General features: G+C 42.7%; 1 protein-coding gene and 1 pseudogene across 2 annotated transcripts in view; one reads left to right on the top strand and one right to left on the bottom strand.

Annotated features, from left to right (window-relative positions):
• LOC115897564 overlaps nt 1-2,944 on the bottom strand; it is a 5,007-nt pseudogene extending 2,063 nt beyond the window's left edge.
• Nucleotides 2,945-3,730: 786 nt separating this feature from the next.
• BBS4 (Bardet-Biedl syndrome 4) overlaps nt 3,731-23,645 on the top strand; it is a 393,503-nt gene continuing 373,588 nt past the window's right edge. Inside the window, exon 1 of one of the 2 annotated variants that reach the window (XM_030930215.1) lies at nt 3,731-3,818. In XM_030930215.1, coding sequence (XP_030786075.1) covers nt 3,746-3,818 — 73 coding nt within the window. In that variant the 5' untranslated portion in view covers nt 3,731-3,745. The remainder of the gene's footprint in view (nt 3,819-23,645) is intronic. The other variant, XM_030930214.1, reaches the window with a different exon arrangement.

The following is a 23,645-nucleotide window of genomic DNA, read 5'->3' as shown; positions in this document are numbered from 1 at the left end:
GTGAATAGAAAATCTTGTTTTCGGGCCGGGCGCGGTGGCTCAAGCCTGTAATCCCAGCACTTTGGGAGGCCGAGACGGGCGGGTCACAAGGTCAGGAGATCGAGACCATCCTGGCTAACACAGTGAAACCCCCTCTCTACTAAAAAAAAAAAAAAAAAACTAGCCGGGCGAGGTGGCGGGCGCCTGTAGTCCCAGCTACTCGGGAGGCTGAGGCAGGAGAATGGCGTTAACCCGGGAGGCGGAGCTTGCAGTGAGCTGAGATCCGGCCACTGCACTCCAGTCCGGGCGACAGAGCGAGACTCCGCCTCAAAAAAAAAAAAAAAAAAAGAAAATCTTGTTTTCCTGTGTTACATTGAACCAAAATGGTTTTTTTTTTTTTTCTTTTTGAGACAGAGTCCTGCTCTGTCGCCCAGGCTGGAGTGCAGTGGCACAATCTCGTCTCACTGCAACCTCCACCTCCCGGGTTCAAGTGATTCTCCTGCCTCAGTCTCCTGAGTAGCTGGGATTACAGGCACCTGCCACCACGCCTGGCCAATTGTGTATTTTAGTAGAGATGAGGTTTTGCCATGTTGGCCAGGCTGGTCTTGAACTCCTGGACCTCAAGGGATGCATCCGTCTGCCTCGGCCTCCTAAAGTGCTGGGATTACAGGCATGAGCCACCTGTGCTTGGCCTCCTTTAAAATATTATATATTATTATTATTATTATTATTATTGAGACAGAGTTTCACTCTGTTGCCCAGGCAGGAGTGTAGTGGCGCCACCTTGATTATAGCCGTAAGTCACTGGGCATTGGGATTATAGATGCGAGTCACTGAGCCCAGCTTTTTTTCCAGTTTTTAAAGTATTATTTTTAATTATCCAAAATAAATGTGTAGTAAATACTCTTTTTATAAATCTTTGTTTTCTTGATTGCTTCCTTAGCATATATTCAGAAATAGAACTGATCAAAGGGTGTGCACATTTTTAAGGATTTATAATGCCAGATGCCTTCCAAAAGATGTTAACAACTTATTGAACTGACAGATATAAGGCTGCTATAAAGTGATTTATTTATTTGAAAAACAAATCTTTGTTGTGTAGAAATATACTATTTTAAAAATCCCCCAGAAAAGATGCTCTTCTCTCATTTCCCCATCCTCTTCCCCTTCTTCCACACCTCTGATATACAGGACATTATTATATCTTATTAAAACTTCATCCACACTGGGCATGGTGGCTCACGTCTATAATCCTGGGATTTTGGGAGGCCAAGGCAGGCAGATCACATGAGGTCAGGAGTTTGAGACCAGCCTGGCCAACATGGTGAAATCCTGTCTCTACTAAAGATACAACAATTAGCCAGAAGTGGTGGCTGGCGCTTGTAATCCCAGCTACTCCGGAGGCAAGGTACGAGAATCGCTTGAAACCGGAGGTTGCAGTGAGCCAAGATCGCACCCACTGCACTCCAGCCTGGGTGATAGAGCGAGACTTCTGTCTCAAAATGAGATAAAATAAACAAAATGAAAACTTCATCCAGAAGTCTAGACACACACTTTAGTATTCTTCTGTATTTGCAAGTTACATGTTCATATAGCCATCTACAGATACCAGTTAGCCTCTTGTAATTCCATTCCCCACTTAAGTTTCACCCTTTACTGGCTTTTCAGTTAATCCCCTTGAGGAAAGGTTTGGAATTGAGAGGCAAATCCTTTATAAGGAGAATGCTGCAATCTATTCGCTATTCGCCAATGACCAAACTACTCCCCGGCCCTCCTGTCTCCTGCCTCAGCCTACCGAGTAGCTGGGATTACAGGAGCCAACCACCACGCCCGGCTAATTTTTTGTATTTTTAGTACAGACGGGGTTACACCGTGTTGGCCAGGCTAGTCTCGAACTCCTGACCTCAGGTGATCTGCCCACCTCAGCCTCACAAAGTCCTGGGATTACAGGCGTGAGCCACTGAGCCTAGCAATTTTTTTTTTTTTTTTTTTTTAGACGGAGTCTCCTTCTATCGCCAGGCTGGAGAGCAGTAGTGCGATCTCGGCTCACTGGCTACCTCCGCCTCCTGGGTTCAAGTGGATTCTCCTTGACTCAGCCTCCTCCCCAGTAGCTGCGATTACAGGCGCCCACCACCATGCCCGACTAATTTTTTGTATTTTTAGTAAAGACGGGGTTTCACCATGCTGGCCAAACTGGAAAAAAAATCTTTTTTTTTTTTTTTTTTTTTTTTTTGAGACGGAGTCTCGCTCTGTCACCCCGGGCTGGAGTGCAGTGGGCCGGATCTCAGCTCACTGAAGCTCCGCCTCCCGGGTTTACGCCATTCTCCTGCCTCAGCCTCGGAGTAGCTGGGACTACAGGAGCCCGCCACCTCGCCCGGCTAGTTTTTTGTATTTTTTTAGTAGAGACGGGTTTCACAGTGTTAGCCAGGATGGTCTCGATCTCCTGACCTCGTGATCGCCCGTCTCGGCCTCCCAAAGTGCTGGGATTACAGGCTTGAGCCACCGCGCCCGGCCAAAAAAATCTTTTTAAATAAATGAAAGGCAGAGTACTTATCTGAAAAAAGTGGGAGACTAACAGTCTCATGGGATTGTTATAAAGATTAAGAGAGTGTTACTGAAATACTTAGAAGAGCTGTCATTTTATTGCTGTCTTTTCCCCTTGTATTTGGATAGATTACCGTACTTGTTTCTTCTATGTAACCGTAATTATTAGTCAGTGGGGTTCTTCTTCTCTTAGAGGCCTGGATAAACTTGTCTTAAATGCTTTCCCAATTCACGAATTGGGAGAGGCAGATTTTATGTCTAAATTACAAGGGCGAGACTTAAAAGTATGAATTGCGAGTAAAGTCAGTGCTCAGGTGCAGGGATCCTCTGTTTTGTTCATCACACAACTCCCGCACTTAATAAATGAGGCTCAAAGAAACGACGGGCTTAGGTCATGCAGTAATCAAACCCAGAAACTCATGTTTGATTTCAAAGCCCACACGTTTCCTGGTTTAGAAACACTAAACATTTAATTCACCGCACCTGGGGCCAGACAGGTAATGGAAACGCCTGAAGTATGTTAGGAAGGAAGACTGGGTAAAAAGGCGAAGAAATGTTTATCTACAGTCGCAGCCGCCATTCAGATCGATTTCACTGCCTTGCAGAAACGCAGGCCGACTGTCCGTTCTCTTATCCCATGGCCGATTTCTTGCGAAATCTCCTAACTTTTAAATATTTCCAATCAAAAGACTGCTGCTCAAATGGAGCCCACCGGGAGCGTGTTTGCAAATTCTGGAGTAAACAAGAGTGGGAAGCTGATAAGGTGAGTACCCTCAATTCGATAGTGACAAGCCAAGAAACGGGAGTTTTGTACAGAAGGCAGGAATGAGATTCTCCGCCAGAGGGTCCCGGAAGGAGGACTGAATAAATGCAGATTAGAGTCAGGGCAGGGCAAGGTGGCGAGAGAAACAGGCTGACATTCCAGGTGGCTGGCCTATCCAGCCAGCGCGGCCGGAGGTACAGACCATGTACAGACCACGACGAGAGGGGTTAGGGGCTTCTCGGGATAAAGGCAGCAAGCGGCTGCGCATTCCCTCCCCTACTCTTTCAGAGGTAAGCCTTCTGTGGGGCAGACCCTAACTCTCCCCCGATTCCTTAGGTCACTCGGGCTGTTTACTTCCTTCCCCGGCTCCTCAGCGTCCCCCACAGTCCTACAACTTCCGCTTGCCTCGTTGTCTGGGAACCGCTGACTTCCGGTCGCGCAGTGGTGGGCTGAGCCAAGATGGCTGCGGAGAGAGTTGCGACGGTGAGCGCCGAGATTCTCTTTAGTTGCCCGGCCAGGGCAAGGCAGGCTGGCTGGGTGGCCTCTGTCCCATGCAGCGGTTCCTGGAGAGAGGCGGAGCTGGGTGCCGAGCGGCTCAGGGTGGGCGGGGCGACACGGTCTTCTTTCTACTGTCCCGGGAACTGGTCGCCTGGGGCAAGTCTGGATACTTAGCAGCACAGGTCCTGTTCTAGGACTGTGGTCCCTCTTGGGGTGCCCTGAACGGAGAAGGGAGACTTTCTCACCTGTAATGGCTCTTACCCTAGTCCCATCTTTTTTTTCTCTCGGGGGTTTGGAAGGTAATAACTAGCACTTGTGTAGACAGTTTCTGTTAATCCCGTGAATTGGGAATTTAACAGGAAGGACAGCCTGGAAGCTTGCAGCGTCACTGCCTTCTGCCGGTGGAGCAGGGCTATGTGTTTTCTGTGATTAAGTTTAGGAAAGTACGGTTTTGGAATTCAGCTGAAGGCTGAGTTGGGCGTTAACTCCACAGAACTGCTAATACAGAGGAACCCGATGAATTCAGGATGACCTAGTCGCTGTTTTTTTGAGGCATATATCCATAATTGGATCTAATTTCGGTGAAGTGCCAAGTATGAAGACTTGTTTACCTTGCTTTAGTGTTGGGTTTGAAAGCCTGTTCTGTCCGTTTGTTAGAATGATTTTAGGTATTCGGAATTTATTGTCTTTCGAAAAACGCCTTGGAAAACAGTACAATAGCAGCCTTTGCTTTACAACTTAGTTTTGGCTAAGCAGCAAGGTCAGTGTTATTGCTAGAGAGCCTTTTGTTTGTTTTCTACTTTCATTTGCAGAGTTGTCATATTATTCTAGTCTAATTAGAAAACTCTGAAGACAAACTTTTTTTTTTTTTTGAGACGGAGTGTCGCTGTTGTCGTCCCAGGCTGGAGTGCAATGGCACTCTCGGCTCACTGCAACCTCCGCCTCCCGATTAGCTGAGAATACAGACGCCTGCCGCCACGCCCGGCCGAAACATTTTTAAGCTAAGAAATTTAAAATAACTGGGCCGGACGGATTACATCACGCCTGTAATCCCCGGTACCCAGAAGGCTGAGGCAGGAGGATCACTTGAACCCCGGAGGCGGAGGTTGCAGTGAGCCGAGACCATGCCACTGCACTCTAGCCTGGGCGACAGAGAGACTCCGTCCCCCCGCCCCCCCCAAAAAAAATTTAAAATAATTAAATAGACCAGGGGTGGTGGCTCACGCCTCCAATTCCAGCACCTTGGGAGGCTGAGGTGGGTGGATCGCCTGAGGTCAGGAGTTGGAGACCCACCTGGGCAACGTAGTGAAACCCCGTCTCTACTAAAAAAAATACAAAAAATTAGCTGGAAATGGTGACGTGCGCCCGTAATCCCAGCTGCTAGGAGGCTGAGGCAGGAGAATCGCTTGAACCCAGGAGGCAGAGGTTGCAGTGAGCCGAGATCGTGCCATTTCACTGCAGCCTGGGCAACAAGAGCGAAACTCCGTCTCAAAAATAAAATAAAATAAAATAAATAAATAAATAAATAGCACGGTTAATGTTACTGGGTTTTAAATATTAAAAACGTAGGAAAGAAAATACTTCTACACAATCTTAAAGTGTAAAAGATAACGGGTAGCATAACATTGCTACAAATATAGCTTATCCTTTAGTGCTCATCACAGGTGTTTGTGTAACAGAAATATGAACTTGCGTCTGTGACGGCAGAATTGTCCTGTACATTTGAATGTCTGATACTGTTTTAAAGAGAATAGTTTTTGTTTTGATGTGACTTTAGCAATTAAGCCTGAAGTTAACTATTTTCATTGTTGTCAGAGTTATTGCTAGTGTTATGTTTATAGTAATTTTCATCTTTTCAAGTTAGCAATGCATGGAAATTTGAATTTCTGCCCTTTTTTGAAAAGTGGTCTTTTATTTATTTATCTTTATTTTTATTTATTTATTCTTTTTGGAGACGGAGTCTCAATCTGTCGCCCTGGCTGGAGTGCAGTCGTGCGATCTCGGCTCAGTGGAACCTCTGCCTCCCGGGTTCAAGCGATTTTTCTGCCTCAGCCTCCCGAATAGCTGGGATTACAGGCCCTCACCACCACGCCCGGCTGATTTTTGTATTTTTGCAGAGACGGGGTTTCACCATGTTGGCCAGGCTGGTCTGGAACTCCTGACCTCATGATCTGCCCGCCTCGGCCTCCCAAAGTGTTGGGATTACAGGCGTGAGCCGTTGCCCCTGGCCTTATCTTTTAATACAATTAAAAGAACCCAGTAATCCTACTCCTAGACCTGTGTCCCATAGAAAAAAAAATTAAACATGAGCATGTAGTACTAGGGCATTCACTGTAGTACTGTCTGTAGTGTCAAAACGCTGGAAGCAAATGAAATGCCCATTAATAGGGTAATTGATGACTTCAGATATTTCCATGCTGTGGAATATTATGCAGTCATTAAAAAGAATGTTACAACTAATTGCTTTTCCTCTCAGAAGCCCCTCTCTCTTATTAGAGAAAGCTGTTCTCCTTTCTTCTGCCTATTAAACCTCGGCTCCTAAACTCAGAAAAAAAAAAAAAAAAAAGAATGTTACGACTATTGACTTGGAGGGACTTCCATGGTGTACATTTAAATAAAAGGTAGTTTTGAAGTGGGATATATTATGTGATCTTAATTTCATAACACAAAGGAAAACATATATAGATCTGTAGATAAGGATATATGGATATGGAGTAGAGAAAAGGAAAAGACTCAAAACTCACAGTATTTTTGAAGAAATGTATGGGTAAAAATCTAAGACGGCTACAGTCAAGGACTTGAGGCCAGAAGACATCCCATTAAAACTGAGTAAAACTAGCCCAGTGTGGGACACAGAAATTCTAATATGCTACCAAAATTACTTATGGATTGCTACCAGTTCCTAGAAGGGAAAACTGAGGACTGATATTTGTATTTTCAGTATATATAATAGTTTAGAATTCTTACAAAATGAACAGACAGGCTGTACTTGGTGGCTTATGCCTGTAATGCCAGCACTTGGGGAAACTGAGGTGGGAGGATAGCTTGAGTCCAGAGGTTCGAGACCAGCCTGGGCAACATGTTGGAGCCCCATTTCTACAAAAAACACAAAAATTATCCAGACATGGTGGCATGTACCTGTAGTCCCAGCTGCTTGGGAGGATCATCTGAGCCTGGGGCAAGCTGAGGCTCCAGTGAGCCATGATCATGCCTCTGTACTCCAGCAGGGACAGAATGAGACCTTGTCTGAAAAAAAATACAAAAACTAAAAATGAATGAGCAACTAGCTCTGGCTTTCATGATTTGTGCTTATAAATTTTTTTATAATGCCCTGATTCCCATTATTTGATGTATTTGGATAAATACCTGTCATCCGGTAAATTAAAGGATTAAACTAATAAGAGCAGAAAACAGAAATTAGCACACTCGTTGATCTAGCTCAGATATAGTGCCTGTGTATCAGGTGCTCCATGAATATTTGTTGGATGAATAAATGATCATAAAAGTATATAAAAATGAAGAAATAACAGAAAAAAATAATTTGTTCTATATACATCCTATGAATGAGATTGAGTGGGTTAATAGAACCCTTTCCATCTCAGAATGTTCTGGAAAGTCTTGAGTAAAAGACTTATCAAAAAATAATTCTACTTTGTGCCGAAAGAAGGATTGCTGACTTTTGAAGGTGCTTTTTGAGTCTTTAACATTCTTTACTAATATATTCCCCAAAGTTATAAAATTCTAGTTAGATTTTAAAAAATAGTTCTTTAACATTTAAAAAACAGTTTTGTTGAGGTATAATACACACACCATAAAATTTACCCAATTTAAGTACATCATTTGATCAGTTTTAGTAAATTTATATAGTTGCACAGCTGCCATCAGAGGCTACTTTTAGAACGTGTCCGTCATTCCAGAAGGGTTCCTTGTGTCGGTGGAATCGCTGGGTTGTATTGTTTAAGTATTTGTTTAAAAAAACAGAAACAAATCTGCCTGACTTCTGCAGACTATATACCAGTTAACATTTCCATGAACAATGCATGAGGGTTATGATTTTTCCACATCCCTGTCAACACTTGGTCAGTTTGTTTTTATTTAGCCATTCTAGTGGATGGGTAGTGATGGTATATGGTGGTTTTAATTTGTATTTCCTTCATGAATAATGATATTGAAGAATTTGTATATGTTTATTTTCCACACATATCTCTTTGGTGAAATGTCTCTATAAATTTTTGTGCATTTTAAAATCAAGATCATTAACCAAAACAACAAATAAGTATTCTCTTTTATTTTGAGGATTAATTTTTGTTGTTGTGAAATATATAGCTAATATACCTCTAAAAGAGTGGTTAAGGCCGGGCGCGGTGGCTCAAGCCTGTAATCCCAGCACTTTGGGAGGCTGAGACGGGCGGATCACGAGGTCAGGAGATCGAGACCATCCTGGCTAACATGGTGAAACCCCGTCTCTACTAAAAATACAAAAAACTAGCCGGGCGACCTGGCGGGCGCCTGTAGTCCCAGCTACTCGGGAGGCTGAGGCAGGAGAATGGCGTGAACCCGGGAGGCGGAGCTTGCAGTGAGCTGAGATCTGGCCACTGCACTCCAGCCTGGGCGACAGAGCAAGACTCCGTCTCAAAAAAAAAAAAAAAAAAAAAAAAAAAAAAAAAAAAAAAAAAAAGTGGTTAAAATGTTGTATGTATGCTTTAAAGGATAATATAATGGAAACTTGTGTTCCTACTGCGCAGATTAGGAAATGGGTCATTAGTAACTTTGAAACCTCCTAAATGCCTCTCTCCTGCGTTTTCCTTCCTCCACATCAGATGTAGTGTTTCTTCAATTTTATATTAATGTTTTGTATTTTTTATACTTTTACCATATATATTTTTATATATATCCTTAAACAATATATTAGTTTTTAAAATTTGTTATTAAGCTTCAGTTTATTCATTTTTTCAACACTGTGTAGTATCCTATTACAGTAAAGTATGTCAGTTAACTTATCCATTCCTCTAGATGGAGATTAGGATTATTCCTGGTTTTTATTTATTAAAAACAATGCTGCTGCTAGGTGCGGTGGCTCACACCTGTAATCCCAGCATTTTGGGAGGCCGAGGCAGTGGATCACGAGGTCAAGAGATGGAGACCATCCTGGCCAACTTGGTGAAACCCCATCTCTACTAAAGATATAAAAATTAGCTGGATGTGGTGGTGCGCGTCTGTGGTCCCTGCTACTCGGGAGGCTGAGGCAGGAGAATCGCTTGAACCCAGGAGGCAGAGGTTGCCGCTGCACTTCAGCTTGGCAGAGCGAGACTTTGTCTCGGAAACAAACAAACAAACAAAAAAAAGCTGTTAAAAATAGGGCCAGGACTAAGGAAAGGTAAGTGAGGTGCTTAGGGTTCACATTTTATGGAGTAAGTACCCCCTCAAGGTTTGTACCCTGGGTACCTCACATGCCTCACTTTCGTCCTAGCCCAGAGCATTATTATGTAGGTCTTCTGATGTAATATCTAAGAGTCTAAGGTATACCTAGAAACAGATTGCTAGGTAATAGAGTATTACTTGCAGGAAACTGTATGGTGATTGTAACAATTTATGCTTCTACCATCAGTCATTATGGTGGATATGAAATTATGTCTTAATGTGATAATTTACATTGCCCTGTTTTTTTTTTTTTTTTTGAGATAGAGTCTTGCTCTATTACCTAGGCTGGAGTGCAGTGGCGTGATCTTGGCTCACTGCAACCTCCACCTCCTGGGCACAAGTTATCCTTCCATCTCAGCCTCCCGAGTAGCTGGGACCACAGGTACAGGCCACGCTTGGCTAATTTTTGTATATTTTGTAGAGACGGAGTTTTGCCATGTTGCCCAGGCTGGTCTTAAACTCCTGAACTCAACAGCCTGCCTTGGCATACCGAAGTGCTGGGATTACAGGCGTGAGCCCCCACACCTGGCTGTTGGTTTTGAGCCTGTTCCTCAGGCTGGAGTGCAGTGTTTCGATCATGGCTTGCTGCAACTTGGCCTCCTGGGCTTAAGAGACCCTCCCACCTCGGCCTCCTGGGCTTAAGATATCCTCCCACCTCAGCCTCCTGAGTAGCTAGGACTACGGGCACATGCCACTGTGCCTGACTAATTTCTAAAGTTTTTTTAATAGAGGCAGGGTCTCGCTATTTTGCCCAGGCTGGTCTCAAATTTCCAGGCTCATGTGATCCTCCTGCCTCAGCCTCCCAAAGTGCTGGAATTGTAGGTGTGAGCCACCACACCTGGCTGATCTGTCTTAAACTAGAGAATTGCATTTTTTTCTACCTCCTTTCTTGCTTTTTTTTTTTTTTTTAAAAAAAACAATTTCCATCTGTTCCCCCTCCCTTTCTGCTCCTCTTACTTCATTCCTTGGAAGTTATACTTCGCCTTCCTTTAATGAGTACCAAAGAAATTAAAAAATACGTGTTTACTGTAAGTCCAAGCTTAAATGTTGCTAATACAGGGACCATCAAATGCTTTACTACCATCTATTGCCATCTGCAAATGTATGCCATTGTTGTTTAGTTTTGTAATTCCTAATGTATTTTAATTAAACACCACAAATTATGCTTTGTTTTGGTTTTATTCAGTCAGTAGATGCTTAGAATACTTGCTTATCTTACCAATTCCTTTGCTCATTCATTCAACTCCTTCATTCTAGGATTATTTTTCTTTTTCCTAATATATTTTCATTAAAAGTTTATTTGGTGAGAATCTAAAAACTCTCAAATTCTGAAAGTTTTAAAAATTTGCCTTTGTTGAAAATTAGTTTTGATGGATGTGAGAATCTAGATCAGGTGTTGGCAAACTTTTTTTTTGTAAAGAGCCAGATAGTAAATATTGTGGGCTTTGTGGGCCATGTAGTCTCTGTGATAACTACTCAACAATGGTGTTGTAGGACAAAAGCAACCATAGACATTCTATAAACATGAGTGTGGGTATGTTCCAACAAAATTTTTGTTTGTAGACACTGAAATTTGACTCAGAATGTTCATGTGTTAAATATTTTTTGAATTTTTTCAACCATTTAAAAATGTAAAAATCATTCTTAGCTTGTGGACCAAATAAAAAACAGGATGGATTTGACCTGTGGGCCATACTTAGCTGACATCTGGTCTAAATTAACATTCATTTTACTTAGTACCTGACACTGGAGTAATTATTCTGATGATGTCTTATTGTGATATTGTCTTCCATTTTTAATTGTTGAAGAGCCAACTGTCAGTGTGTCTTTTTTGCTTTTCTTTTCCTCTTTTTTTTTTTTTGAAATAGAGTTTTGCTCTTATCACCCAGGCTGGAGTGCAGTGGCGTGATCTTGGCCCACTACAGCCTCTGCCTCCTGGGTTCAAGTGATTTTCCTGCCTTGGCCTCCCAAGTAGCTGGGATTACAGGTGCCCACCACCATACCCAGATAATTTTTGTATTTTTAGTAGAGATGGGGTTTCACCATATTGGCCAGGCTGGTGTTGAACTCCTGACCTCAGGTGATCCACCTGCCTTGGCCTCCCAAAGTGCTGCGGTTACAGGTGCGAGGCACGGCATCTGGCCTTTCTGTATTATTTTTTTTAAGACGGAATCTCGCTCTTTTCCCCCAGATTCGGGGCAGGGGCACGCCCTTGGCTCACTGTAACCTCTGCCTCCTAGTTCACAAGCCATTTTCCTGCCTCACGCCTCCCAAGGAGCTGGATATAGGCATTTGCCAAAAACACGCCTGGCATAATTTGTTGGGATTTTAATAGAGATGGGGTTTTCACATGTTGGCCACTGGGTTTGAACTCCTGACCTCAGGATCCACCCCCTCGGCTCCCAAATGTTGGATGAGAGGCGTGACCATCGTGCCCGGCCAGGTTCTTCTCTTGTTGATTCTCTTCTATTCCATCTTGTTCAGAATGAGTGGTGGGAAAAGAATATAGGCCCTAAAGGTCTCTGCGTCACATTACTTTTATTGAAAGGTATTAGCTATTAATGGCGGTGGTTGCACTTGGAAATTTTTAAATGGGGGTTTGAATAAAAGTACGTGTGTACTATTTTATTGCTTCCGGAAAACAAAACCACTCTGTGAAGTATTCCAGATACTTTTGCTTTGGTTGGTTTTCTAGTTTAATTTTAATTGTGATAGAGACAACATTCTTTATATGGGTTGTTTTAGGGCCCCAGTCGTGGCTTTTGTGGGTGAATTTTCCACGTGCACTTGGAAAAAGATTATGTATTCGTGTTGTTGGTGGTGGGTGGGGGGTGGCATCTGTAAATGTCAATTAGGTTCACGTGTTATATCGTTCCCTGTATTGCTTTAACAATATTTCCATATTCTTATATGTTAGTTTGGAGGTACTACTGAGTGGAAGGGGTGATAAGAAGAGTGTTGAAGTGTGCAATGTACTTGTGGAGTTTCTACTGTTCAGTTTCTATTCTTTACATTCTTGTATTTCTGTTGGTGTATTTTGTATCGGTTGTTGGAATACTCTTCAGGACTTTAGTATTGGTTCTGGATTTTGGTAAAATTGACGCGTTTTGTCTATGTAATAATTCCCCTTTCAATTCTGATAAATCATTCCTGTTGTTGAAGTGGTCTAACTTTGAATAAGATTGAGTTTGAATTTTTGTATGTTAAAGTATTTAGTTTTGTGCTTTTGCCAGTTCTGTTTTGTGCAGTTTATGTAAGATGAATATCTTTCGAGAGAATGTATTAAAATCCCTTTTTTTAAGTACACAATTTTTCTGAGGTTTCGACAAATTGGAAAACCTAGCCATGTAAAATCAGTTACTAGCACCCATAATCAAGGTTATACCAAAATTTAATTACTCTCCCCAAATTCCCTTTTACTCTTGGTAAGTAGGACCGCTTCTTTCCATTTCCCATTGTGTGGCCATGAAATTCGTGTTCTTTCTCCTTATTTTGCCTTTCTCAAGATTGCCAAAAATAAAATGGGGCCAGAATATATTATTTGAGGAAGAGAGGGTTCTTGCTCTGTTCCACCCGAGGGCTAGAGTACAGGGTGTTGTTGTTTGATTATACTCACTGCAGCCTCAAAACTCCCTGGGTTTCAAGCTCTTCCCCTAGTACCTGGGTCTCAGAGGTGCCATGCCACCCTATGCCTAGCTATTTTTAAAATTTTTTTCTAAACACGCCGTGTAGGGGTCTGGTGTTTGGCCCAGGCTGGTTTCGAAATTCCTGCTTCCACTGCTAAGTTAGACAGCTGTCCGCCTCCTAGGTACTGCAATTATAAGGCATAGGAGGCAATGAGCGATTGCACCTGGGTTTATGTAAACAAGTGATAGGTAAAGGGGGGTAGATGGGGAAAGCCCGGTGAGGGAGGGTGGGGGAGGGAGGGGGAGGGGGGGATAGGAGGTGGGGAGAGGGGGAGAGGAGAAGGAAGGGGGGGTAAAGGAAAAGGGATATAGGGGGGGAAAAAGATGGAGGTGAGGGGAGGAGGGTAGGGTAGGGAAGGGATGGGGGAAAGAGGCCGATGAAGGGGGGGTAGGAAATGGAGCAACGCGTGGAGTGGAAGGGGGGGATGAGGTTGGGGGGGGATAAAAAGGTGGAAGGGAGATTGAGTAGGTGATAAGGAGTATTTAAGGAAGGAGTTGGGGGGAAGGGGAGGGTAAAAGGAGGATGGAAGGGGACGGGGGGAAGTGAGGGTGAGAAGTGGTAGGATGGGGGGAATTAAGGGGGGGGGGAACTGAAGAAGGGGGTAGGGGGAGGTGGAGAGGGCGAAAAGATAGGGGGGGAGGGGAAATACATGATGGGGGGTAGGCATGTATGGGACGAGAATTGGGGAGGGTGAGAAGAGGGGGTTTTTCGTGGTTTTAAACTCATACCAAAGTTTGTTTGTTTTTTTTGTTTTTGAGACGGAGATATGCTGCTGTCGCCCAGGCGGAGTGCAGTGGTGTCGATCTCAGCTCACTGCCAACCTCGACCTCCTGGGTGCCAGCGCTTCTACTGTCCCTCACCTCCACAGTAGCTGGGATTACATATGTTTATGCACCCCATGTCCTGGCTCAGGTTGAAATTTTTAGTTGTATGGAGGGTGGCCCACGGTTGGGCCAGCTTGGTCTTAACCCGACCCAATGATCCCCGGCTGTTGGCCCCGCAATACTTGGATTAGCAATAACCAGACTCAACAATCCAGCACAATATCTAGGGAAGTATTACCCACAGGAGAATGTCATCCGTAACGGAGTTAATGGCCTTTAAATACCAATTAAAATCACGTAGACTTTGAAAGAACAAAAAAAGCTGTCACATTGTACTTTTCAGTAACGACGGTGAAAGCCGTAGATTGTGTTCAAACCTCGGTTCGGTTTTGGTGTTTGCAGCTTTGGCAGATGATATTTAGCAGACAAGCTTGGGAGATAGTTGTCCTGGATATATTGTAGGATAGGACGGGTAACAACATCCTAAACAATCCCTGGCTTCAACCGAGTAGATGACATGAGGCGTTATTGTAACAACCAAGTGAACCAATTCGCCAGGAGTGCTCCATCCAGTATGTGGGCCATTTATCCTTTCTTGGGCACAATTGTTTCCACTTTGAGAACCACTGCTCTGGGTGAGTAGTATTACTTGGAATAGAAGGCAGGCAGTTGTAAGTGTGTAAAGAATTCACACGCATTTGGGGTTGCACTGAGAGACCTTTATTTGAACGAGGTTGTCGCACTGGCAATTTGGACTGAATTTGTGGTTGTCTTTTATCCCTTCACATTCTGCAGCCCTTTCTAACCCGCCGTTCTTCCTTTCCTCGCTGAGAGTGGGTCCATCTCCTATCCTAGTTTTGACCCCGCCACCTCGTTAGTTTTTTTGAGGGTGATGAACTGTTGAGGGTGATTCATGCCACTGTGGAAGGGGAGGACAGATTCTTGTGTATTATTTTTTGTTGGCCAATGTATCAAGCTTTGTTCTTTTCAAGAACAAGGCAAGTGAAATTGTTGATCGAACACTTGATGGTTCGAGAATAATCCTACATTAGGCTCTGAATGTCCTCTTCATTTGGCTTCATTTTGCCCCCCCATGATTGACCTTAGAGGGTACTTCCCTTTTCTTTCGTCCTGGCGTTCAGTTGAAGAAGCATTTTCGAGACATCACTGAGGTGAGGAACTGATTTACTTTACTCTGCCTTAAGGAACGACTGCGTAAAAGTCTATTTCCCTTCCTTAAAGGAAATCGTCATTGAAAACTTTAAACCTTTTGTGGGGTTGGGCCATGCTGAGGATAGTTTTTGTCAACAACTGATACAATAACACCGCCTATGTGATAACTTGATCTGATCTCAGTGATAACTAACTGGTTTTAGAGTAATTTTTAATAGAGAATTTATTATGGTAAAAACATTTAAACATACATAAAATTTAGCCCATGTTATAAAAAAAGTGTGTAGTCCCGGGACATAGTACAATTTACGTGTGGAATAACCCATCACCATGGCCATTGATAGAGTGTGTGCAGTCATTGCTCGGCCAAAGACTCTGACCATGAAACTAAGCAAGCAATAAAGCCCACATCCCTCCTTCTCCTCTTCCTCCTTTGACCTGGTCCCTCCCGATCCTGGGTAAGCTCCATTCTATTTTCTGTGTTCTATGCGCATTTGACTTTCTAGGGTTTCATAGAAGGAAGGTGGAATTCAACATGAAAATAATTTGCCCTTCTTCCTGGTCGGTATATTAGGTGGACTGGGAGCTTATTTCAAAGTTTCTGCCATGTTTGTAGCATGTATCAAATTTTCATTCCTTGTTGAAGGCTGGATAATATAAGTGTACTGTATATATAAAAACATTCCGTGTTGGTTTATCTTGGTTGGAGGGCCTTGGGGGGTTGGGTTCTAGAGTCTTTGATATGGCCGTAATCTCAAAAAAGAATTTAAGGTTGTAGAAAACAGTTCGAGGACGTGGTAAGACATTGTTTGTTTGTGTGGCTAGCATCTGTCATTTCCTGCCCTGTAATATAATAATGGTATTGACAGAGAAGTTACTGACTTACTTAATTAACTGTTGTGATTTGGGTTCATCATAGGGATTTGGGTGCATGCTTAAATACATACATGACCTTGACTCTTGCACGTCTTACAAATTATCTTTTTTTTGCTAATTTGGTCCTTTGTGTTACAGAATTTGGGAGTTACCAGGTGATTTTAGAGAGTTTTTATCCCTATGCACCCCTCACAAATATTTAGTTAGTTTTGTAATCCTCACTTCACCCTGAGTCTACATACACCTACTCCTACAGAGGCGGGTAGTGTGACCTAACCCCACCCCACCCAGAATCTCACTCATTTCTACTGTGCTAGTGGAATGATTTCATTCATTTGACAAATTCCTTTTCATATTTTATTGATTAGCTTTTGGAGAAATAGTGGTCTTACCTTGTCTTGGTATAAAGCCTCATAATCCCCCCATCTCCCCCTCAGACCTCTGAGAGGTCTATTATTGTGGTCTATTATTTGTCGATCTACTCTGAAAATCCTTGTCTGATCTGGGTATCTGATCTGCTGCTTTTGCTTACTAACTAAACCACCACTCACCACTTCACTCCACTGATTAAATTGGGAGCTCAGCATTGTTTTTTTTTTTTTTTCCTCTCTCACTGTCAACCTCTGCCTCTTTCCCTCCCAGTTAAGGATTCTCTTTCCTCGTTTTCTCTGGCCTCACGGTCCCGAAGTAGCTGGTATTATACAAGGGCTCACCCCACACCCTGGCTTAATATTTTTTTTGTAATTTTTAAGGAGAGAGAAGACGGGATCTCACTAGGTGGTCAGACGGTCTGCGACTCCACCGCATGATCCCCAACCCCCCCACCTCGTCATCCAGTGCTCTGGTTACAAGGTGTGACCCACCACGCGCCTAGGGCCCCATTCTGTTTAACTACTTGTTGCAGGCACAATGGTTCCTAATCTTCTCTATTTATGGAAGTATATATTCTAGATTTTTCTCTATGATTTTATTTCATGCTAGTAAAAGTCAATCTTTAAATCTTGAGTACAACACTTGGATTTTTGACAATATGTTATACTCTGTACGTATTTATATTCCTGGAATCATCCGATCAAAATTAAACGTATCATTTTTTATCACCTAGAAAGAGGTTCCTCCTCCTGTTTTCCATAGCATTAAGTCTTCTGTCTTTTTCTGCTTTTGCACTTCCCCCAAATGCAAAACCATCTGATTTCTTTTCTTTCTGTTCTGCCCCTATCCTTGATTTTGAACTTTCCTATAGTTGTGCTTGAGCTTCAAAACAAAGAGATGCCATACAGTATCTACTCTTTAGCCCTTGTGGCACTTTTATTTTATATATAACAATATGTTGTTTTGGGAGATTCAGCCATGTTGTTATAATTATCAGTAGTTCTTTTATACTTATTCAAATACATGCGTCTACTATCAGTTGCTGCATATACCCCCACTGTTTGTCCTTCTTTCTCCTTCCCCATCACCGTATGAACCTTTTGCAAGCAAAAGGCGGTTTTCTAGTTTGTTGCGTACTGTGAAGAGTTCCTATGATTATTTCCTTATTTATGATTATGGAGTCCTTTGCGTTTTGCCCAGGTCTGGGTGGGCAGATTGGTGCAATCTTAGCCCTCACGCAACCTCGTCTCCAGGTTCAATCGTCCTTTCTTCACTTCAACCTCCTGAGTAGCTGTGAACTAACCACAGGCGTGTGCCGCATGGGGCCTGGCGATTTTTGTATTTTTTCGTAGAGCGACGGGGTTGTCATGCACATCACGCACATATTGGCCCGGCGGTCCGCATTTCCTCCTCGATTCCTACCCCTCATGATCCTCATTATTCCGCCCCTGGCATTATCCTAGATGCCTCCCCCCCCCCCTCCATGATCCGCCCCGCCTTGGCCCTCCCAAAGTGCTGGGATTACCAGGCATGAGCCACCACGCCGGCCTGACAAGTGATTTACGTCTTTTTTTGTATGCTGCAATGTGCATTTTTTTCACTTGAATAGTGCCTAGGGAGTGGAATTGCTGGGCTCCATATGTGAACTGTTCGTTTTAAACCTTAATAAATTGCCAACGCATTTTCTAAAAGGTTGACCAAATTTTTATAATCCATATAATAAAATCCTACCCACCCACAACGGGTTAGGATTCTCTGTGGCCCTACTTTCTTGCCAACTTTGTTACTATCAGGCTTTTTCATAGTAGACTTACTGGTGGTTGGTATTGTTTTTTTTTTATTTGATTTTCATTTGGCATTACCCTAATGACTATTGCTGTTGAACACCTTTTATATACACTTATTGGTCTATCTTTTGTGTTGTGCTGCTCATTTTTTGCCTTTTTTGAGATGTTTTTTTCCTTATTGATTGTGACTTCTTATTATTCTGACTGAAAGTCCTATTGGCTGTTATATTTTGGTCAATATTTTCCCCCCAGCCCCGTCATTTTGTTAAGGTGTCTTTTCCATGATCAGAAGTTTTAATTTTGATGAAGGCCGTTTACCTATATTTTTTCTTTTGTGTGAATGCCTTCTGTGTCTTGTCTGGAACTCTTGATCCTTACCCGCCCGTGTGTGGTCCCCTCCCTTTTCTGCAGTAATCTCGGCAGAACATTTTTGGTTTTAGAAAATGTCCTGATTTGGCTCATCATAATTTTGGATACCTTTCGGTGAAAGACATATGCAGAAAAGTACATACAATAAATCCGAATTTTACTCTGACATGATTTTATACAGTAACCATACCCATGTCTCACCACTAGCATGAAGGTATAATATGATCAGTCCCCCCAGCATGCCTCTATATTCCCTCCAGTCTAACCACCCCTCCCAAAGGTAGTACTTGTATTTACTAACTTCTATCTTCTAGATCAGTTTTGTGCCTGCTTTGATTTATGTAATGGATCATGCAGAGGTACGTTTTACTATCTGGCTTCTTTGGTTCAGAATTCGGTTTGATATGCTCTATGTGTTGCATGTGTAGTGGGTTGGTTGTTTTTCTCCCTTGTGTTGGTATTCTTCCATTATGGGCTCTACCTAATTCTATATTCATTTTATACTTTGATGAACATTTGAAAGGATACTTTTTATTTTTATGTATAGAATATGCACCATAAAGAGCTTATGAGACACATCCTTTTAGGATAGGATTATTTCAGGGTCCCCAAGATATAATATAGGCTTCAGTAAATTAGCAAGCAGTTTTCGAAATGTGGTTATATAACCCGCATGGTGTAAAATAATATGTATGAACACCCACACACACACTCTTGCTCGTAGCTTATGGTGCACGAAATTCCTTGAAATACTCAAGAAATTCTTCCCCCCTGGTGGGGACAGGATGGAGTGGGTCTATTTGTTTTAAATCCTTTTGCCTTTCGAAATTTGTTTTAACTGTACGTATGGAGTTTTAAGAAACCAACTAGGTTATTTTTTAAAAATCATTTGAAAGTCTTCCTACTTTGGTTTATTTGGAAAGGACTACTGCCGTGCGCATCTAACGCCTGTAATCCCCGCACTTGGGAGCGAGGCGGATGATCATGGGTCAGGATCGGGAACTCCTGGCTAACAGTGAAACCCGTCTCCACTAAAATACAAATTAGCTGGGTGTGGTGCGGGCGCCTGTAGTCAGCTATACTCTGGAGGCTGAGTCATGAATGGCGTGAAACCCAGGGCTGAGCTTGCGTGACCGAGATGCCCACTGCACACTCCACCTGGTGAAGCGCGACTCCCGCCTCAAAACAAACAAAAAAAAAAAAAACAGAAAGCTTTAAGAATCAATCATTGTTATTTTTCTGTCGGAGATTGGTCCTTGCTCTGTCGCCAGCTGGAGCCCATGGCGCAAACCTCAATGTCTGCTTCCTGGATCACCAATTCACCTGCCTCACCTCCCGTAGCTGGACTAACAGTGTGTGCTGCAGTCCCGCTAATTATTATTAGTTTTTTTTTTTGTATTTTTTCGTAAGACGCGGGATTTCACCATGTTGGCTATGGATGGTCTCGACCTCCTGACCTCGTGATCTGCCGCCTATGCCTCCAAAGTGCTGGGAGGACAGGCGAGCCACCGCGTCCTGCCGCTTTAAATCATTAATGTTGTGTTTGCTCAGTTATTTCGAATTGACAGCCCAAACATTTACATTTTAATATTAAGAAATCCTTTATGATTGGGCATAAATAAATGTTGTAGTTAATGAGTAACCTTAGAGAACCTGGGTTATAGTCCTCTGCCTCTTCCAGTACTACTTGTTGAATGTGAAATTTCCTTAACCTTTAGGGCCTACTTCCTCTTTGTAATGTGGTGAATTTCTCTAATTCTAACTCACTGGCCTTATATGATATTCCATTGGAATAATAGGGGAGAAACACTTTGAGATACGTGTATACACACACTCCCTTAACAGGAAATATTGTTTAGATGTTTTGAGGAGTAAATAATTTTAAATAATCTAAGCTAATATATAAAACCAAAATTAACTACTCTTTATCTGCCTTGTTTCTTGCCTCTTTCCTGTTAAAGCTAAAGAGAAGCAAAGAACTGGATAGCAGCAATATATTTCAAAAAATTAAAGGCCAGCTTCTAGCATAACTGTTGATGTCAATACTGATTCAGCCCCGTTTCTTTTCTTCCGCTTCCTTTATCATTTAAATTCCCTGAACAGAGTAGATTTCCTCTTGGATCCTGGTCCGTTTGCCCTCTGATGCATTCTTGGCCTCTCTTCTCTTTTGGTATAGTGAGGAACTGACTCTTGCAGGCTCTTTTCTTCCTAGGAAAATTCGTGTCACAGTTTTTCTGGCTGGATAGCAAGGTGGAGGAACTGGCAGGAGATTAAGAAGGCAAGAGGAGGAGCAGCCAGGGCTTCCTCTCTGCTTTCAGGTCCTCAGAGTAAGTAGTGGCTTTTTTTTGCTCATGCAGACTTCGGATGGGTCTCACCATTCCCCTGTTGGCCTCTCATTTCTTCTTCCATTGCCTGGTTTCTCTGCATTATATCTGTGTTTCAGTAGCACAGTCTCAAGTGGGTGGTTCTAGGCTCCGGACTGAGAACAGGGCCTCAAAGATGTAATGAAAAAGTCTCTTACATTTGTATTCTGTTCAAGGTTGTTATCCTCTTGTGGAGCCCCGATATCCTATGGGTAAGAAAATGGTATAATTCCGGGTTGGCAGAGGAAATTAACATTTTTGAAATGACCGTTTCCAGATTCCGTTGGATTTTTTGGGTGCAAATTAGCGCGGGATAAATGGAGCCAGAAGGTAATACTTGCCCGAGGTCCATAGAAGCTGTATTGAATCGAGATTGAATTGTACATGTGAAACATTTTATTTGCTACATTGTCAGCTAGTCCGCGTGAAGAAATCCGTTCTTGGATGAGTTATTCGTTTTAAATAGGCGTACTTTGCCTTTTTACAAAAGCCTTATTATTGAGTATTTTTCAACTAAAATCGAACCATAATAAGTTTTCTGTCTGCTAGCACTATATAGCTGGCATCTAACCCTACATTAAATCCAAATGTCATGTCAAGTTTTATTTTTGAGCCTAATCAGATTTGAATTCTTCAAAGATAATGAGTACCTAGGCAAATAATGAGAATTCCTTGAGGTGCTTCATGCTATTCAACTCGCCCCCCCCTGGAATGTTTAAATAGAGGTGCAATCCTTAAAGGGAAAAGACGGGAAGAGATGGTTCAAAGAGTAGAATTGGGGCAGAGAAGTGGCAAGAAAGTATTGTTGCAGGTTGGCCAGCCCCTGCCCCATTGTCTTGGTGATTGTTGAGGGGGTATGGTGGGAGCTGGGATATGAATTATGGAGTTCTTTTTTACTCCACTAAATCCATTACTTGTCTTCATCTCATCAGCTGGCAACCTGACCTCTGTGGTACATAGGACCTCCTGAATTATCATGGAAGGGTGATCCCTTCTGCTTTATGGCAAAATGAGGGGAGATTCGCTCTGCATTTACGTACTTATATTTTTGGGATCTTCAATATAGTTTCTCAAATACCTGGTGAAAGCAATTAAGAACCAGTATCCCATTTTTAGGGGGGAGTTTTTGGATTGAGCACTGCTTTGGAAACCATAAATTTCACTTACCATTTGCGTAAAATTCAATTGTAATTCAGGATTCATAGACCTCTAGGGATTTCTGAGGTATCCATAATTTCTTCATCTTGTGAGCATAGTAGATAATAATGTAATAATAACAGCACAGGCCCGACAGTGGCCCACACCTGGAATCCCAGCACTTGGGAAATGAGGCAGGTGGATCACTTGAGGTCAGGATTCAGACAGGCTGGCCACATGGAAAACCCCATTCTAGAAAAAATACAAAACGTAGCGGTACTGTGGCGAGTGCCTGTAGCCCAGCTACTCAGTAGACTGAAAGTCATAAGAATAAGGTGGGAATCGGAGGTGAGATTGGCATGAGCTTAATCCCCCCCCCTTCACTCTGACCTTTATGACAGAACTCCCACTCCATCTAACAAAAAAAAAAAACCACATGAAAAACAAAAAAAAAAAACACGCAAAAAACCCAGCAACCTAATAGGTACATGTCTTGAGCTGTCTTTGGTAACCCAGGCAGTATTTGAACTTCTTATGTATTAGATAATTCGATCCTCACAACTCTATAGGAGTGAGTATTTTATTTCCTGACCCTTCTATTTAAAAGTACCCCCCCCCAACCTGCACGTTTCTCGTGCCTGCTTTATTTTCTTCCCTAAAAAATCATCACTCAATAAATATAACATACTTTATTATCCTATCCTGTGTGTAGCACCCCTTCTCCAATATAAGCTCCACGAAATCAGGGAGTCAGTTTTGTTCACTCTGTATTCCCAGATGCCTAGAACAGTCCTGGAATATGGTAGTACCTAGTGAATATTGGCTGATGAATGCGTCTTGGTTTTACAGATAGGAAACTATAAATTTCCCGTCATACCTTTGTAATAGGAAGTTTACTGTGCCCGGAAATGTTCTCTAAATCTTGATGGCCTAAAATTCTTTTAGCTTTTGGACAGCTACATCTCCAGGAGCGTGAAATTGACCTTCAAGCACTGATATTGGGTGGATTTTCCTTTTTCTAATCCTAGAGTTCCATTTAAACAACGAGCCTTGGGCCTTGAGCTGCCTACAATGAAACTTTTTTCTTCGCCACCGTCACTCAGGAAACACAAAATAGTGGCTTGTCCTTTTTTTTTTTTTTTTGGGCGACTGGGTTCTCACTCTGTCACCCAGTTTGAGTGCATGCACGATAGTGTTAATGCAACCTCTGCCTCCAGCTCAACAATCCTCCGCCCAACTCACCCTCCCAATAGCTGGAATACAAGGTTGTGCGCACCACTCCCGGCTATTTTTGTATTTTTTGTGGAGATGGGGTTTGTCCAGCTTGGCCTCGAACTCTAAACTCAAGGGCATCGTCTACCTGGGCCTCCCACTGCTGGAGTTACAGGGCATGAGCACTATGGCTCCCTGCTGACTTTCTTTTAAATTTTATTTGTGAATTTTACTAAAGCTAAGACTTAAATGACATTTTATACATTTTCTTTCTTCTTTATAGACTACTAGTGATAGGAGGCTAATATCTAAGGTTTGCAAACTCGTGATACATGACTCAAAGGCTCAAAGGGTTGCAGTTGAGACTCTTTCTCTTTTATATCCTCTCTGTACTCTCCCTTTAGTAGGTATTGACAGATGGACTATCTTGCGTTTGAGACTGGTCCAAGATACTCATAGCCACTTGTCCCAGAATATTTTTTTTTTTTTAACCTTATTTTTGAGATGGAATCTTGCTCTTCACTCCAGGCTGGAGGCGTGGCAGGATCTCAGGCTCACGGCAAAACCCCAACCCTCGCGACCCCCGCCTCCTGAGTTCCAAGAAGCGATTCTCCTTCTCCCTTCTCCTGCCTTAGTCCTC

Source organism: Rhinopithecus roxellana, chromosome 5 (assembly GCF_007565055.1).
Source record: "Rhinopithecus roxellana isolate Shanxi Qingling chromosome 5, ASM756505v1, whole genome shotgun sequence".
Classification (NCBI taxonomy): Eukaryota; Metazoa; Chordata; class Mammalia; order Primates; family Cercopithecidae; genus Rhinopithecus; species Rhinopithecus roxellana.
The sequence above is the reverse complement of the archived record's forward strand: the minus strand, read 5'-3'. Positions and strand labels throughout refer to the sequence as shown.